This window comes from Centrocercus urophasianus, unplaced genomic scaffold (genome assembly GCF_019232065.1).
Source record: "Centrocercus urophasianus isolate 14NV4802_14NV808 unplaced genomic scaffold, USGS_Curo_1.0 seq_12, whole genome shotgun sequence".
NCBI classification, from domain to species: domain Eukaryota; kingdom Metazoa; phylum Chordata; class Aves; order Galliformes; family Phasianidae; genus Centrocercus; species Centrocercus urophasianus.
The window spans coordinates 54,142,827-54,160,840 of NW_024884364.1; the positions used below are offsets into that span (position 1 = coordinate 54,142,827).

At 35.0% G+C, this 18,014-nt stretch overlaps 1 protein-coding gene across 3 annotated transcripts in view; it reads left to right on the forward strand.

The window, feature by feature from the left end:
- Nucleotides 1-18,014, forward strand: part of HERC2 (HECT and RLD domain containing E3 ubiquitin protein ligase 2) — a 102,838-nt gene that overhangs the window by 53,770 nt on the left and 31,054 nt on the right. For all 3 annotated transcript variants that reach the window (XM_042809470.1, XM_042809472.1, XM_042809471.1), the window contains exons 44-67: nt 870-1,012; nt 1,222-1,489; nt 1,626-1,768; nt 2,729-2,827; nt 2,917-3,085; nt 3,199-3,324; nt 4,092-4,200; nt 4,339-4,478; nt 5,456-5,646; nt 6,485-6,590; nt 6,759-6,850; nt 7,433-7,608; nt 8,066-8,177; nt 9,752-9,833; nt 9,956-10,099; nt 10,608-10,698; nt 11,761-11,938; nt 12,343-12,424; nt 12,507-12,678; nt 14,318-14,462; nt 14,814-15,039; nt 16,070-16,241; nt 16,797-16,983; nt 17,744-17,884. In XM_042809470.1, coding sequence (XP_042665404.1) covers nt 870-1,012; nt 1,222-1,489; nt 1,626-1,768; nt 2,729-2,827; nt 2,917-3,085; nt 3,199-3,324; nt 4,092-4,200; nt 4,339-4,478; nt 5,456-5,646; nt 6,485-6,590; nt 6,759-6,850; nt 7,433-7,608; nt 8,066-8,177; nt 9,752-9,833; nt 9,956-10,099; nt 10,608-10,698; nt 11,761-11,938; nt 12,343-12,424; nt 12,507-12,678; nt 14,318-14,462; nt 14,814-15,039; nt 16,070-16,241; nt 16,797-16,983; nt 17,744-17,884 — 3,494 coding nt within the window. The remainder of the gene's footprint in view (nt 1-869; nt 1,013-1,221; nt 1,490-1,625; nt 1,769-2,728; nt 2,828-2,916; nt 3,086-3,198; nt 3,325-4,091; nt 4,201-4,338; nt 4,479-5,455; nt 5,647-6,484; nt 6,591-6,758; nt 6,851-7,432; nt 7,609-8,065; nt 8,178-9,751; nt 9,834-9,955; nt 10,100-10,607; nt 10,699-11,760; nt 11,939-12,342; nt 12,425-12,506; nt 12,679-14,317; nt 14,463-14,813; nt 15,040-16,069; nt 16,242-16,796; nt 16,984-17,743; nt 17,885-18,014) is intronic.

Sequence of the window (18,014 nt, forward strand, 5' to 3'; positions counted from 1 at the left end):
TTTTTTTCATTATTTTCTTTTTTTCACTATTTTCTTTTTTTCATTACTTTATTTTCTTTATTTTCTTTATTTTCTTTATTTTCTTTTTTTCTTCTTTTTTTTCTTTTTTTTCTTTTTTTTTTTTTTTTTCTTTTTTTTTTTTTTTTTTTCCTCTGGGGAAGGAGTGTTACTTCTACCATTTTTTTAGGAAGGAGAAAAAACCTGCAACAATATTAAGTGCATGAAGCTCTATCATTGTTCCAAATATTTTATCATCCTCTTTTTAGAATTAAATGAGAATACTTTCTGTGATATCCACAGCAAAGATCTAGGAAACATGAATATTTATGCTAAGAAGAAAATAATATCAAATATGAAAGTTGGAGAATTGTAGAATTGTGAAGCAGTTGATTCAAAATGGTGTATTCTTTTGAAGGAACAGTAAATACTGATTGGGATTGTTTCACACTAGGTGTAACAGAGAGGGAAATGACTCAGTCCATGAGGAAGATACTATGGTTATTGGATCAGTTTGAGAAGGAAATAGGTAGTTCTTCACAAAGCAGTTCATTGTGGACTTCTATATAATAAAGTTATTGTAAAAAGGTCTTAAATTACTCTTAAATTACTTGTGCACTTTCACCATCTAATGAGCAGTTTCTATAAGGCATGTGCTAGTGAATTTTTGTAAACCTAGTGTTTAGCATTCACAAATGTCTCATTTCCTTTTTGTACGGAAGTTGTGGTACATTTAATCTTAAATGTATCTTTCCTATGGGGAACTGTTGGAGAAGTAACAATATGTTTTATCTATTGATAGGCCCCCAAATAAGTCCCCTGGTTGTCTTATACTACATGCTTATTGCTTAAAATATTATTTTTGTTTCAAGAGGATGGAGCAGTTGCCTCTCCCGACATAGGAGATATGTCTCCTGAAGGACCTCAGCCTCCCATGATTCTTTTGCAACAACTTTTAACAGCAGCTACGCAACCATCACCTGTGAAAGCAATATTTGACAAACAAGAACTTGAGGTAGAGTCTTTGTTTTCTGCTAATAAATAATTTAGTAAATAGCCCTTTCTAATTCAGGTTCCATTTAAAACTTGCTAAGCTATGGTTTTTAAAAAAGAAAAAGTGATACTGAACCTTTTTGTTAAATAACCGTTAAGTTCAGTCTTGCACACACATCCTGTACTGAATATGCTTGTTTTATTTGGACTGGTGTCTTTGTTCTCATTTAGGCTGCTGCTTTAGCAGTATGCCAGTATCTGGCAGTAGAGTCTACTCATCCTTCAACTCCGGTGTTTGAAGACTGCAGCTCCAGTGAGGCTACGACACCCGTGACTGTACAGCACATCCGACCCACAAAAGTGAAAAAACGCAAACAATCTCCAATTCCACCTCTCCCCATTGTAGTACAACTTATGGAAATGGGATTTCCTAGGAAAAACATTGAATTTGCACTAAAATCTCTGTCTGGAACCTCTGGAAGTGCTTCTGGATTACCAGGTATTTTGTTCAGGTGACATTATAGAGAGAATGAAATTTTGCAGATTAAAATGCTATGTAAAATGGATCAACTTGGATGCTATTCTAAGAATGCTAGAGAATGCCTCAGTAAGAATGTGCTTGTTTTATGTGTTAGGAGTGGAAGCTCTCGTTGGCTGGTTGTTAGATCACCCTGATGTTCAGATTACTGATCTCTCTGATGCTGACACTGTCTCTGATGAGTATTCAGATGAAGAAATAACAGAGGAGGTAGAAGAGGCTGAAGCTGCTTGTCCCGTGGTAAGTATCATTTTCATAAAAGCTAAGTCATGCTAACTGACTGCACATTTTGTAATTCTTTTCTCTCTGTACTTGGTTGGAGTTCAGAAACATTGTGCTTCTTCAGGCTTTCAAGACCATGTTGGCCATGTGCTTCTAGGAGATAGTGTAAATTAATTCAGGAATAATCTGTAAATATTTATGTAAGAGAAACACAAGGGAGGAGTGGAATTGCAAGTGTTTCTTTCACTATGGGTAACTGTATGTATATCTGATAGTTCTCAGTTTTATGTAATCTGGTCTGTGCAATGGAGTAATATTTGTCAAGTTTATTTTTTTAGCTTCCTTTGGCTGAAAAATAAAAAGTGAAACTTGCTGGTTCCAAAGTGTGACTAAAGAATTAATGAATGAAAGGCAAAAAAATACCAATAAAATAACATACTTTTTCTTCACAAGGGCATTTTTCAGACATTGGCCATTAAATAGCTTCCATGATAGAAAGATAGAGATGTCTTTTTCACCCACTGTTCTCTCTTTTCCTGTGCAAACACACGGCCTAAGGAATGTAATATGAGTGTATGTATACAAGGCTAAGTAGATTACTCACAATTCCTCTCTGCACTAGTTTTCTTTAGTAGACAGTTCTCACACAAGCAACGTATAGATTGTTTCACACATTCTGAAAATGTGCAGCTATATTCTTTGGCAAGTTGTTCTGGAAACTAAGCTTTAAAGTAGAACATGAATGGTAGCCCTGAGGAGGGTTGATTTGAAGATTTTTCTTGTTCTGGCTTTATCACTTGATTATTTTTTATATATATATATATATATATATATATATAAATAAAAAAAAATATATATATATATTTTTTTTATATTTTTTTTTTTTGTTGGATTGTCTTAATTTTTCTGCTATTTATTTGAATTGATAGCAAACAGATTTTGTGACTGATACGCGTTTGTGTTGGATTTTTTTTTCAGTCCAGTGGTGCTGTTGTAACAGAGAGCCAGACATACAAGAAACGAGCTGATTTCCTGAGTAATGATGATTATGCTGTATATGTGAGAGAGAATATTCAGGTAAGCATGGAGATGAAAGCTGTAGGGAAAACTTAATCCTTTTTTTAATCACTGCAGAGCTATGGCATCTTGTTGTTCTTTTTTTGTAGGTGGGGATGATGGTTAGGTGCTGCAGAACCTATGAGGAAGTTTGTGAAGGAGATGTAGGCAAAGTTATTAAACTGGATCGAGATGGATTGCATGACCTCAATGTACAGTGTGATTGGCAGCAAAAGGGTGGTACTTACTGGGTCAGATATATCCACGTTGAGCTTTTAGGTAAGATCACTGTTAACTTCTTTTTATCAAAAAACTGGCATGCTATACAAAGGGAGATTGGTTTTGGAGGGTGGAAAGAACACTTATCTTGTATTTATTCTTGCTACTGCTAGGTTTCCCACCACAGAGTTCTGCCTCTCATATCAAGATAGGTGACAAAGTGCGAGTGAAAACCTCGGTTACTACGCCCAAATACAAATGGGGATCAGTTACTCACCGAAGTGTGGGAGTTGTCAAAGGTAATGTGTGCAAAATGGGTCGTGGGTAATAAAACTGGAAACCACAGAGACTTTCTGCAGTGTTTAAGGAGAGTTTTGTAGACATGCACTAATGTGGGATGTTGCTTGATGATGAGACAACAGAATATATTTGACGTCAGTGATAAATTCAGAGATGCATACTCTGTGAATGCCCCTTTTTGAGCTCTTCTTGAGATCTTTAAGAATCTGCAGCTTCTTGCACATTCCTAATTCTATTTGTATTTTGTCTGGATGAGCCACAAATGTAATTAGTGTCTAAAAAGTTTATGCAACTTGAAGACTTCGTATGAAAGTGCATAATGCTAATGGCAGCCTGTAAGTGAAATAGAAATTATCCATTGGGCCTCAGTAATTTTTTTAAGAGATTTTGGTCATTCTATTTGTGTTTAGAAGAACTCTCTTCCTTTGGAATTCAGTCAGGAAATTTAAATACATTTTTTCTGTATTCTGTTTAAATATATATTCTATTTATATCATATATATTAAGTAACTGTATGTAGCTAAAGATTTTTTCATATATCATATGTATTTATATAAACAAATAAAAGGGTTTTTTTGCCTCTTTTCTTTCTCTCTGCCCTTACCCAGGGTGTCTGATCAAGTCAATATGTAGCTTCATTAAAATAAAAGATTCCTTATGAAAGTAACTTTTTTTTTTTTTTATCTGTTGACTGTGGTGCTGGACAGTTTGTTTGATTTCAGAGTGATTTGTAACACATAGTATTTTCTGTATGCTTTTACAACAGCTTTTAGTGCCAATGGAAAAGATGTTATTGTAGACTTCCCTCAGCAATCTCACTGGACTGGCTTATTGTCAGAAATGGAACTGGTCCCCAGCATTCATCCTGGAGTAACGTGAGTGATGAATTAGTCTATATACGTTATTCATTGGCCTTACTACCTTGATTTTATTATCTTGACTGATGGCACAATTAACTTCTACAATGGAAACTGCTCAAAGTTTATATACTTATTGTTCTTTCGTGAAATCAGGTGTGATGGCTGTCAGATGTTTCCTATCAATGGGCCTAGATTCAAATGCAGAAACTGTGATGATTTTGACTTCTGTGAAACCTGTTTTAAAACCAGGAAGCATAACACCCGGCATACTTTTGGCAGAATAAATGAACCGGGTAAGTTTCAGAATCCAAGTGTTTCATAGATACATTTAAATACAATGAATACAATGTTTTAAAATAGCAGTTTTGAATTATAGCTTCTTATCATAATAAATGTGTTTAGACAGCAGAATGTTTTTAACATATCACAGTGATGTTACAACTGCACATGCTGAACTACACCAAAATGTCAATGATTAAGCATTCTTTGTAGTGTTAAATAAGCTAAAAAAATATGGCTGCATGGCAATAACTCTGTCAGAACTGAAGAGAAAAATAGTAGAATCAGCCTTTTCAGTTTAAACATAGGTGACAGGACAACAGGTGCAACCCTGAAATACCTAACATTCATTCTTTGACTCTGTAACAGAAGCTATAAACATCAGTGCAAGGGACATAAAGTAAATTTTTGCAGGGAAGAAAAATATGGCTCACTAACCTTCCTTATTCCTTAATAACCTTCAGAATCTTTTTTGAGTGGTTAAGATAGCTATGTCTATTGTCCTATAAGGGATTTCTGTTGAGAGTTGGCTATATAGTTTTCTGTACACCAGCAGAGAACATGAATTCATATGTTGTGGGCCTGTTTTTTCAACTGTATGTATGCATGGCCATAAATTTTGATTTATATTTCAAAATGACGGAATATCTTTATGATTTTAGTAATCACTCTTAGTAATTCCTAAAGATATTATACTAATTTTCCATAATTTTGTAATACTTATTTATTTTTTTTACTGAATCATGCTTGGTTTACAAATCAATCATAAGAACAAAAAATATGACAACACAACCACAGGTGACAGGCATGAAAATGTGTATTCAAATGAAGTACTTGCATCTCGTTTTAAAAAGCAATCAATTTCAAGCTCAGCTGGCATTCTTACATTTTCTACCTTGACACTATAAGTCTGAAGTCTTTGATTTCTTCCATTTCCTTTCACATTGTTATGGGTTTAATAAAACAAGTTTTCTTTCATTTAACAATGCAGGTCAGTCTCCTGTGTTCTGTGGGCGTTCTGGAAAACAGCTGAAGAGACGACATAGTAGCCAGAGGGGAATGTTACTGGATGATTGGTCAAGGATAGTGAAGAATCTGAATGTCTCTTCCTCTGTGAATCAGGCTTCACGTCTTATTGATGGCAGTGAGCAGTGCTGGCAGTCTTCTGGCTCACAAGGAAAGGTAACCTGAAATTGTAACGTCTTTATTTTGGCATATCTTTTCATAGGGGATAACTACTTACCTCACTTTGCTAATGTTTTTGTTATTTCAAGTAAGAGAGTAAGTAATAAAAACAGGCATCTGAAGTACAACTGTGTTTCTTCATAATAAATGTCTATTTTTTAATCTATGCATCGTCATTATTTCTTGGAAATTGTAAGGAAAACTTATGATAATTTATTATTTTTTTTGGAACACGGGGTGATCATTTTATTCTGTGGTTGGCCATAGGCAATTTCAACAGCCTGTTCAGTGTAGTAACTGATGACAATTCTTAGCAATCATTGTGTACGTTTTACTCAAGTGAGTTTGTTGTTCTTATTAAATAAAAGTGTTTCTGCCTATTTCTCTCTTGTTCTCCTTCATCTCTTCTTATTGGCCCATAGAACTGCTTGGTGGCCAGTGTGGGCACTGGGATTTGCAGCTAGGCTTCTCTCCAGTGTGTTTTGGTGCTCTCTTAGTAGCTATGCTGAAAATATCCCCAAGTATCCTTCCTTCAGGTTGTGGGTTCTCACTAATTAGTCAGAGATTTACGTTGTGTTCCATTGTTTTGACCCTTAAGAGCAATGTGCTTTCTCAGTCTTCTCAGCAGTGTTGCTCTTGAATGAAATCAATTACTTGCTGCTGATGTTTCTTTTGTATTAAGAGCTAGACTGGCCAAATTTCCACCCCTGTAGATGTTTTTTATACTACCTAAGAATGTTTTTCATTCTTTCTTGAAAAACAGTATGTGTATTCTTATTAATCATAAAATGGTCCTAAGAATACTATCTGAAAATGAAATTTTTTCTTACCGTAGCACTGGATACGCTTGGAGATTTTTCCAGATGTTCTTGTTCACAGACTAAAGATGGTAGTGGATCCTGCAGACAGCAGCTACATGCCCTCTTTAGTCGTGGTTTCAGGTATGTGAATGTTCTCTGAGAAGCTGGAAAAATACTTTCTTTTTAATGCCCAGAAGTTTCTATTTATCTAATTTCATTTAATATCCATTTATCTATTTAATATGTGTAGTGTCTGTTCCCGACACGAATTGTTTTACTGTGTCTTTCTTTCAATGCTTTTTTCACTAGGAGGCAGTTCCTTAAATAACCTTATAGAGCTGAAGACAATCAACATAAATCCTACAGATACCACAGTGCCTCTTCTCAGTGATTGTACAGAAGTAAGTGAAGTTTCTGTAAGGAGAATTATTTTTGTATGTAAACTGAAAATTATTTTGTTGCAACAGATGGATCAAAAGCACTATTGTGATTATTAAAGCATGATATCTTGCTTTTCCTGCATATTAGAAGCATTTCTGGCAGTTGTAAATTTAATTATCCTGATGAGTTTTACTGTAAATCGCAGTGCAACTCTGTAATATCTTTTAGCAGTCAATATATTTTAATTTTTGTTTCTGATGTAATTCAATACACCTTTGAGCCAAGGTGGCATTCCAGTAAACATAAATCTGGGGTTCATTTTAGTGGGTGATAAAGCTCATTTCAGATAGTAATTCTGAATGTTTTCAGTAACAGCAAGAAGGAATATGTACTGAATTTTCAGGAGGTTTAAAGTGAAATCGTTCTCAAATTTATGAGGCCAAATGTTTATCTTAAAGTATACAGTTCTGAAAAGCAAAATATTTGAAGTTGCTGATTAATTTTGTTACGGTGATGAAGTCGAGCAAAAGTTGAGGATCTTTCCTGTCTATTGTGAACATGCAGAGAACCCAAAAGATGGTGATCTAGTTTTTTCTTCTTAGTATCACAGGTATATTGAGATTGCAATCAAGCAGTGCAGAAGCTCTGGAATCGATTGCAAAATACATGGCCTCAGCATACTGGGACGTATACGTGCAGAGGATGAGGATTTGGCAGCGGTCCCTTTCCTCGCCTCTGATAACGAGGAAGAGGATGATGACAAAGCTAATACTGGGAGGTAGGTAACTGCAGGTGGAAAGAAGTTGGCAAAGAGACTTAGTTCCTATATATTCTATTCAGAAGATTAATTGTGAGGAGTGCAACTTAGTTAGATTGAATGTAAAGAGAAATATACGTGTCACAACTGTAGGTAGCTCATTTGTTGATAAATACTTGAAAATTACCAACTGGTAAGTTGGCAGCATTTTGTACGGTTCCTTTTGATTTCTGAAAATGAAAATTTCCTATGTTCGTGCTTAGAATGTAGTGAATATATATATTTACCACTGCTCAGGAGAAGAAAGATATTTTGTGTAGTTTTATGTTTTTATTTTTCATTGATACCACTCAATTGTGATGACTTCATTTGGATATTGAAACCATTCAGAAATGTAAAATAAGTAGATAAAATAAAAATATGGTTGTGCTATAGTATATAGGTTGCTAAACTGACTTTTTTCCCTAAATACACTCAGTCTTGTTAGAAAGAAGGCAGCTGGGCTGGAATCAGCAGCTACAATAAGAACCAAAGTTTTTGTCTGGGGACTGAATGACAAAGATCAGTTGGGAGGACTAAAAGGTTCCAAGGTATGTTTGTGGTTTAAATATTTTTAGTATAAAACACAGGCAGCTAAAAATAAAATGTGCAAGCCTCACACAACTCAAATTCCAATTTAATCAGAATTTTAAAGTTTATTTTATGGCTTTTTGATGTTTAGACATGTGCTGGCTGGAAAACCTGGGGCAAATTTACATTTTGGCTGTTTCCCTGAAATGTAGTATGTTTTTTTTTTGTTTGTTTTTTTTTTTTAGCAGGCACTTAATTACTTATTTTACATGATAGCAAACTAATTTTTTTAAAAATCTGTATCACTCTCTATACTTTGTTCTTTTAAAGTTTTTTTGCATGTGTAAAATGTAGATAGCAGTGAACTTTTCTATTACCTGTAAATGGAGCTAGTTCAGTAATAATAAAAAAAATTCAAATGAATGTTGTCTTATTAGTGTAACTTTAAGTGCAATTTGAGAGAAGTTTCAGGCCATGCAACTGCTTATATATAATTTTTGATATGATACAAGATGAGAGAGATGCTAAAAGCACGAATTTATGCCGTAAATAATATGAATTGTTGCTCCAATCATCCTGACTTCCTTTGACTGAAGTGTTTGTCTCCCTGTAGAAAAGGGAGTTAAATAAGACGGTTAAATTGAAGACGTGAGGGAAGAAAAAAATAAAATGCATGTATAAATATGAATGAAATCTATGAAGATTAAGTTAAGCTTCTTTAGGTGGAAAAATCATGCTATTATGAACTTCAATACTTTATTTTGTGTTCTTAGTAAGTATTATTATTAAAAGTTACATAAATTGATTAATTAGGATAGTAATTTCAATGCTAGTTTACGAATGTCCTACAAACTTTTTTACTCATATACTGCAGTGAAATAATCTGTTGTAAATGTTTCAGCTGCTTAAAAATAACTGAATGTTTGTCTCTCTCATAAAAGAGAATAAACCAGGTTTTCATGTGTGTTGATTTAAGGCTCTTGTGAAGGGTGCATTGGTGTCTTTTTTAATACATATCTAAAATCTGCTTGATTAAAGACTATTTTATAATAACGAGGAAAATAGGTTGCATGTGTTGTTTTTTTTCCTTCTCAAATTGGTCTATAATCCTGATTGCTAAAGCATTTTGCTACTGAAAAAATGTACGTGTGTTGTGATTTAAACTGTGTTGGTTCACACTTTCAGTTAGGTTTGTTTTGCTGTTATGCTTTTCTTCAGAACTAAGTTGTTTTTTCCTCAAGAAAATAACTATACTAAAAAGAAAATGATTGTTTTTATCCCATTTCATTTTCTCTCAGAGTTTATATTTATCATGGTTTCTGCATTATATACCTTTTCTTGGTTCCTGTCTTTTGTGTGATCTGCATTAATGGGTATCTGCAAAGTGTTCAAATAATATGAGGAGTTTTCATGTATAATATGGTTGGACGGTTGGACTAGATGATCTTGTAAGTCATTTCCAACCTTGTGATTCTGTGATTCTATGATAATAAAAGTGATAACTGTCAGAGTTTTATCACTTCAGAATAGCTCTTTTCTATAATGTATACAACTGCAAAATATATTGTAATGATTTGTTTCCTGTCTACTCTAGATAAAGGTTCCTTCATTTTCTGAAACCCTGTCTGCGTTGAATGTTGTACAGGTGGCTGGAGGATCCAAAAGCCTTTTTGCAGGTAATACAAGTTTAAAGTATGTGTCATTATTTAAGGGCAGAAATAAATTTCCATTTGAGAAACAGTGATGGCATTACAAACTATTTTTTTTTTTTTTTTTTTTCCCCCCCACACACTTTTAGTGACTGTAGAGGGTAAGGTATATGCTTGTGGAGAAGCCACAAATGGAAGGTTGGGTTTAGGAATATCCAGTGGAACTGTGCCTATTCCCCGCCAGATCACAGCTCTCAGTAACTACGTTGTAAAGAAGGTGGCTGTTCACTCAGGTCTGTTGTTATTCTTACATATATAACTGGAACATTAAGCTTAAAAATAGAAATTGTTTTGTGGTTTCGTTAGTGCTATAATGCACCAGAATATTTGATTTTTTTAAAGTTATTTTTTAGTAAGTACAGGTTATTTAATTCTGTGTAAGATACTAAATTCTATGAATTTAGACCATACCTAGTTTCTTAACTACTGGAAAACTTATAGTAGACTCCAAAGGAAGTATTTGCATGTTTTAAATATTGTTAAATAGTGGTTTGTTTGCTGATTTCCTTGCAGCATTGTCAATAGCAAATTAAGTTGTTATTTCTATTTTTAATGTGCCAGGAAGCCTATAGTCACAAACGTTTTGTTTTAAATTAAAACACATTGAAGCTTTTAAGAACGCAACTAACTGTATCCACTTATGCAACTACATCATAAATACAAAGCAATGTCAAATCTCTGAGATTTTTGCTAGACCTTCTCTACCTGCTTGAACACTTAAATTTGAGTTTATCCTTTCAGGTGGCCGGCATGCTATGGCGTTAACTGTAGATGGAAAGATATTTTCGTGGGGTGAAGGAGATGATGGTAAACTTGGTCACTTCAGTCGAATGTAAGGATACCAGTTCTATCTGGCTTGTAGTAAGAGAAGATTTGCTTATAGCTGTGCTGTGACATGCAATACCACTACTGACAATGGCAGAATTTTTAACAGAAATAAAACATCTGTGTTCTGAGAAGATTTTTTTTTCAGCAGTGTATGTCAACAGTGCAGCAATTGGTAGCAGTTTCAGTAGAATTCTTTATTAGTTCTTTTAATGTTACTGATGGAATAATATACTTCTGCAGTTTGAGTTTTCTGTTACTGTTGTGAGTTTTACTGAGCTACCTTGACATGTAAAACTGTATCGATTTTTATATTCCTGAGCACTAACAGCTCCTACTGCAACTCTGCAAGTTTTTTTGTAGCCTGTTCTTTCACCAGAATTCACAAATTTGACATCTAGAAATAAATCCAGTATTTCAGTCTTCCATGTGACAATGGTGAGGAAAAAATTAAATTTGTCAGAATTTTTCTTCATATGTGACATAGAACAAAGTTTTGGAAGAAAAAGAATAGACGTGGCCTGTGGTGAGGGGGGAATCTTTGTTTATCGCTCTGGTATATTCCAAAAAGCTGCTCAGAATACATAGAAAGTTACAGTGCTCAACTCAGTGTTTGTAGATGTGACAATAAATAAATATTCCAAATTGTCGTTGTCAAACCTATGAAAAGGAAAGTGCAGTTTAGAGCAGTGTTATTATTTTATTGTTCAAATGTCTTGCATTTTTTGTAACATATTAAAAGAGAAACTTGAAATTCTTGCTGTAGGCATTTCATGGGAGAATTTCACAGAAGCCATATGTATGTTTATAAAACATTAATAGTGACTCTTATACAATCTTATGCAACAGTATTAGCAAAAGTACACTGAAATACATTAAGATATATTTAACTGGTATAAATTTAAAACTCGTGGTGATAATAAGGAATTAATATTGGAATCACGAGTTACATGTTATTTACCTTTAGATTACTGTTAATTTTAAGTACAAAAATTTTTGAATTGTAGAACTTAATGCACTGTACAACTCTTCAAAAAATGATGATATGTTGTTTATTTACTCTCTTTAGGAATTGTGATAAACCCAGACTGATAGAAGCACTGAAAACCAAACGTATCCGTGATATTGCTTGTGGCAGCTCCCACAGTGCTGCCATTACCTCTAGTGGTGAACTGTATACATGGGGTCTTGGAGAATATGGAAGGTTAGGACATGGAGATAATACTACACAGCTGAAGCCGAAGATGGTAAAATAATGTTTCTCATCTCTGATGAAATGTGAATGTGCTCATTTAGTAAATTGTAAAATAAAGGTAAAGCAAATCCAAAACCATAAATGCAGTACGATAATATTGTTTTGGAGTGATCTGATTGGGCTTTGGTACACCTACCTCTGATGTGCTAAGTATTTCAGGAGGGCTGAAAAGATGCAGTCTCTCTTGCATTCAGAGCAGCTAGTGCTGTTTTGAAATACTGTTTTGAACTTACATGTCATGCATCTGTTCTGACACATAGCAGTCACTGAGCAGTGTTGGATCTTGAGTGAGCAGGACTTGATAACCTGGACATCAAGTGTAACAGCTTGAAAATGTTTGTAAAGTTTTAGAAACATAATTAATGTATTTGAAACATCTCTTTCTCTCTTTTGCAGGTTAAAGTGCTCCTTGGACACAGAGTAATTCAGGTTGCTTGTGGAAGCAGAGATGCTCAGACTCTTGCTTTGACAGATGAAGGTAGGAATATCTTTTTCCAGAAGCTTTCTGGCACGTGGGAATACTGTGATCATTGTTTGACTTACAGTTTGGTGTTTGTTAGGTTTGGTGTTTTCTTGGGGTGATGGTGATTTTGGAAAACTGGGCCGAGGAGGAAGTGAAGGATGCAACATTCCTCAGAACATTGAAAGACTAAACGGCCAAGGCGTTTGTCAGATTGAGTGTGGTGCACAGTTCTCGTTGGCATTGACCAAGTCAGGAGTGGTATGGACCTGGTATGTGAAATTTGCCAGAAAATATTAATAAAGCAATTGCTAAGTATGTGTTGTATTTACTGCTATTTGATTGCCTTAACCCCATCTGTACTTCATCTGTGTGATGACTTTGTCTTTTAAATAGGAAGCTCTTTGAGAAAAGCTGTGATCTGCTCAGTTGCTCACTGCGTCTTGTATACTGTGCCTACATTCTGAATTATGTGCTGTACTCTGCTAGAATTCCTGAGTCTCACTGAACATTTTCTCTTTTAAGAGTGATGAAGTATGCAAAAGAATGTTAAATTAAGACTTTGGAGCAGAGTTGGGAAAAAAAGAGAACATGGGAATCATGCCCTGCAGTTAAAACAGAGATTGGTAGAGTCAGGAAGTAACAAGAATGAAGAGTTACAAGAGTAAGCAAGTGCAGAACAGATTGCCTTGAAAACATGCAGGACACTGCAGAGTTCAGTGCTGCTGGGAAAGCCACGGAGTTATCAATAGTGACTTTTTTATTTTTCCTCTTTGTTTGTTTCTGCTTTTGTTTTGAGCACAAGCCTTGCTTTTTAAGTTTATAAATCTTTCTGTAAAATTTGTCAATTTCTGTAATGCAAATCAATTTCAGATCTCTACAGCTCAAGGTCTTACCCCATCTTTGAGTATAAATTGACCTGTTTGACACATATAAAACCTAGGATGATGTAAAATTTTTGTTGTTGTTACATAATTTGTCAGCAACTGATGAATAATATAGAGAAATCCACAAAACTTGTATTTTTAAAAGTTACTTATTAAAAGGGAGAAAAGCTTTTAGTAGTTCTCATTCATCGTTGGCCACTAGAAACTAGATTTGTCTCTCTCTTTTTCCTCTCTGAGTTCTTGTGGTGATGAAAGGAGTAAGAGGAAGGGGAATTTGGCAGTCTTCAAGAATGTTTTGCAAAATTCTTGCATAATTTCACGACATCACAGGACGGCAAGGAGATTTTATTTTTTTCATCTGTTTCACCTGTGCACGTCTGCACCTTATGATGACTGAGATGATTCTTAAGTTTTATCTTAACAAATTCGTACTGATTTGAGAGAAAAACTGTAACTTCTGTATTACATCTTTAAGTAGGCAGTGGTACTATATGACACATTCACTTCCAGCATGAACTATTTTTTTTAGAAATTGGTTCTGGTGAGCTGCAGAGATGAGTAAATGGTTACTAAAAACACAATGAAGAAATATTGATCTTTCCTCTTCACTCACTTTCTTTATGACAATTTTATAAGATTAGATTATGATAAATTGATAACCTATACTGAGGCTTGCAACAGTTTGAAGAGGTTCAATTCTGTATACACAGTAGTTCTCGTATTTTTTTTCAAGTGAGTGAACTTGGTAAAGGATCTGTTATTTTTAGGTTTATCCTTATTAGTATAAGTAGGTCCAAAAAGAATAACAATCAGTTTTGTAGGTGTTTATAATTTCAGTGTACTGCAACAGATGAAATTCCATATAACTGCAGGTGTATGAAAAGTCATAAATGATGCCTGTTCTAGACTAAGGTGAAATGTAGTGGGGTCATGGAATTGCAGTTATCCTTTGTTTATTCGATTTTGAATAGTGTGAGCACTATAATTGTCCTGAATTGTGCTTTTATTTTTGTGTCTGTTTTAGGGGTAAGGGAGATTACTTCAGGCTGGGCCATGGCACTGATGTACATGTGCGAAAGCCTCAAGTAGTGGAGGGTCTGAGGGGCAAAAAGATCGTGCATGTGGCAGTAGGTGCCCTCCACTGTCTAGCAGTTACTGACACTGGACAGGTATGTTACTTATCACCTTCCTTTCCCCTGTTTCCTCCATCCATAAAGAAACAAAATCTGGAGTAATTACTATGAAATTGATTCTTTCAATTTAGTTGTTCACTTTGAACATTGTATAATTGATCAGCTGATGATTTATAAATCTGCAGTGATTTAGGAATCACCTAATAAAGGGTTACCTTGTTTTTTTAACATATGACAACACTTGCATTATTTAAAAATAAAGTAATAGGTTATGTAAAAAATTCTGGATTATTAATACAGATCGCTCAGATTTTTCTGTAGAGTTGTAAGGAAAAGAAATGAGGCAATCATTGAGGTGAATTAATGAACTGAAATGTCTTCTGGCAGGTTTACGCTTGGGGTGACAATGACCATGGGCAACAAGGGAATGGAACTACTACAGTCAATAGAAAGCCCACTCTTGTCCAAGGCTTGGAAGGCCAGAAAATCACCCGGGTTGCTTGTGGATCTTCCCACAGTGTAGCATGGACAACAGTGGATGTAGCTACACCATCTGTTCACGAGCCAGTACTTTTTCAGACAGCGAGGGACCCTTTAGGTGCTTCTTATCTTGGTTGGTAGACATCGTCTTATGCTTTTTTTTAATGCCAGAGTAGAGTTAGGTGTGCGCGTAGTTTGGCAGTTGATAGAAGAGTACAAAAAGAACACCGTCTAAAGAAAACTAAAAGTCAGCAAAGAAGCAGAAGATCAAAAAGCATCCAATATGAGGAACACCCCCATCTAAATAAAACAAAGCCTCTTCCTGAAAATGGGGATTTGTAAAGGGCTTGTTCAAAAGTAAAGTGTAACATACTTGATCGAATACTGCAAAGTCTTTGTCTTTTAATGTAGAGTATAGCTTTGTAGACATGGTAAATGGATGCTCCTGTAACACTGGCCTTGTTACATGTCATCTCTTTGCTGTAGTTTTTACACTACTGCTATTTTTTGTTTCTGAAGTAAGCGACTAAGAATTACCGAGAAAAGATGAAGAAGTTTTATATTAAGCATAAAAGATCCAAACATTTTGCTAATTGCTTTCTTTGAAAACTGAGTAAAGAGAGTAAGAACTATATAGAATATTTATTTAGTATTTTTAGGATACCTAATTAATATTAATGTTGTTTGAAAAATTTCTGTTTAAGTAAAATTTGTTTTAAATGCCAATCACTAAAATATTTATATCTGTTATCCCATTCTTCATGAATAAGTGAAAAGGTAGAACACTGTTTTATGAAGGCATTTGCTGAAAAAGCTTCAGTATTGATTCCAGTATTGTAACTGTAGAACTGCAGTTTAAAAATGTCCTTTAGGCTTAGATTTGCAGCCACTTTATTGTGTATATAACAGAGCACTGGCACAGCATTCTCAGAGAGGCACCTACTGAAAGCTGCCTTGATGTGTGCCTGGGTGCCCTGTTCTGGGAGGCTCTGGTGGAGCAGGGATGGAAGCAGATGGACTGAGAGGTGCTTTCCAATGTCAGCTATCTTATGATTCTGTGATCTGTAATGATCTACTAAGAAATGAGATTAAGTTCTGATTATGTAGTACACTTTTATTTAAACAGAAACAATTGCTTTCTCTTTTTCCCCCCCTCACTTCAGGTGTTCCTTCAGATGCAGATTCTTCTGCTGCCAGTAACAAGATCAGCGGCGCAAATAGTTTGAAGCCAAATCGCCCTTCCCTTGCTAAGATTCTCCTGTCACTTGATGGGAATGTTGCCAAACAGCAGGCATTATCTCATATTCTGATGGCATTGCAAATCATGTATGCCAGGTAGGCGTTCAAGTATTCCTTTGTTTTAAAGAGCAATATATGTCATACTGTACCATGTTTCGCTGTCTCTTGAGTCAGCTGTAAACGGTTTTATGATTTGGACTTCTCAGGATACGGCCAAGCTTCACTTAACTTTTCTTTTGATATTCATATTAGATTTCTTTAGAATAAGAAGCTTTCACTACCTGGGGAAAAACATTTATTTAGGCATGCTCAAGTACACTGTGTAATAGGGGTATAAATATGTCACGATAGGTGCAGTGGAAGAAGCAGCAGGGAACAGGGTTGAAAGAATAATAAAACTTTACTGTTCCTCGTTGATAGAGAACAGAATATTGCTGTTAAAATTTGTGTAGAGGAGAGCTCATGTAAAATAGTATGGCCTTAAGACACAATATTTAAGCATTTAACTTTGAGAATGGAGCTAAACTCTGCCTGTGGAAACCTTTGCTTATTTTATTAAGCCAAGCTGATGCCATTTTTTTTTTTTTTTTTTCCTGAGTTCAACAAAGGAGTATAATTAGGCTTATATGAATCTGTCCTAAATGATTTCAGGGATGCAGTTGTTGGAGCACTGATGCCTGCAAGTATGATTGCACCAGTAGAATGTCCCTCTTCATCACCAGCCCCCCCATCAGATGCTACTTCTACAGGAAGCCCTGCAAGTGGAGATGAATGCATGCTTGTAGGAGATATAGAAGAGAGACTGAGCCCAAACCCGTGGCAGGACAGGAGAGGGGAGGTAGTGTCTAATGAATTTTTTTCAACATTGTTTAAGAGTAAAGCTAGAACTGTATAGTATTTAGTTTGATGGTAAAGTAGCGGAGATTAAAGAATTGTTTTCATCCTCTAATTTATGGAGTGGATGCTTTATGTATGTCAGATTTGGAAAAACAAATTTTTCTGGAATCAACTTTGAACTGTCAGCATGCAGTATGTCATAAAAATGCAATTATGATTTATAGTAGCATTTTAAAGTTAGTTTTAAAATGTTTATTATTTGATCAGATAGCAAAGTAATTTTGCAAGACTAATTAAAAATCTGGATTAAAAGACTATCCAGCAATTATTTAATGAAATATCATTGTAAACTTATGTTAACTAAGGTAGCCAGAAGAGCGTAAATGGGTTTCCACTCTCTTGATTCTGAACTGCTAGTAGAACCATAAAGAAGAAAGGCTTGCTGCTGAAGATCTTTTCCTTCACAGACTACTAATTTGACATGTATTTATGGGGTTGTCTTCGGCTTTGCAGACTCCACTGCAGACACTGATGTTTTACTGTGTATGTTTTGTAGTATGTGGATGTCATTGCTGACTTATCATGTTAGAAACATAAAATAGGAGCTAGAAAAACAGGGTATGAAACTGTTGTATCTGAATTTATGACTGTTTTTGAATTGCTGCTGTCTTTGAACACAAACCCTTCTGAAAAATAAATACACTCCTAAAGGATTTGTTACACTCATTGCAGCTTTTGTTACTTTTGTTTGTGTTGGCTAGGTTGTTTCTTCAGAAGATGCTGTGACACCATCTGCCGTAACTCCCTCAGCTGCTGCTGCCTCTTCCCGTCCTTTCATTCCAGTCACAGATGATCCTGGAGCTGCCAGCATCATTGCAGAAACCATGACAAAAACCAAAGAAGTAATGTTGTTAATGCCTTCCTTAAAACTTAAGTCCTTATAGTGCTGTTACTGAATAGTTCTGCTGTTCTAGATCATTTGAAGTTACTCTGTAAGTGATTGCATTTTTAAAGTACATTCAGAGACTGGGT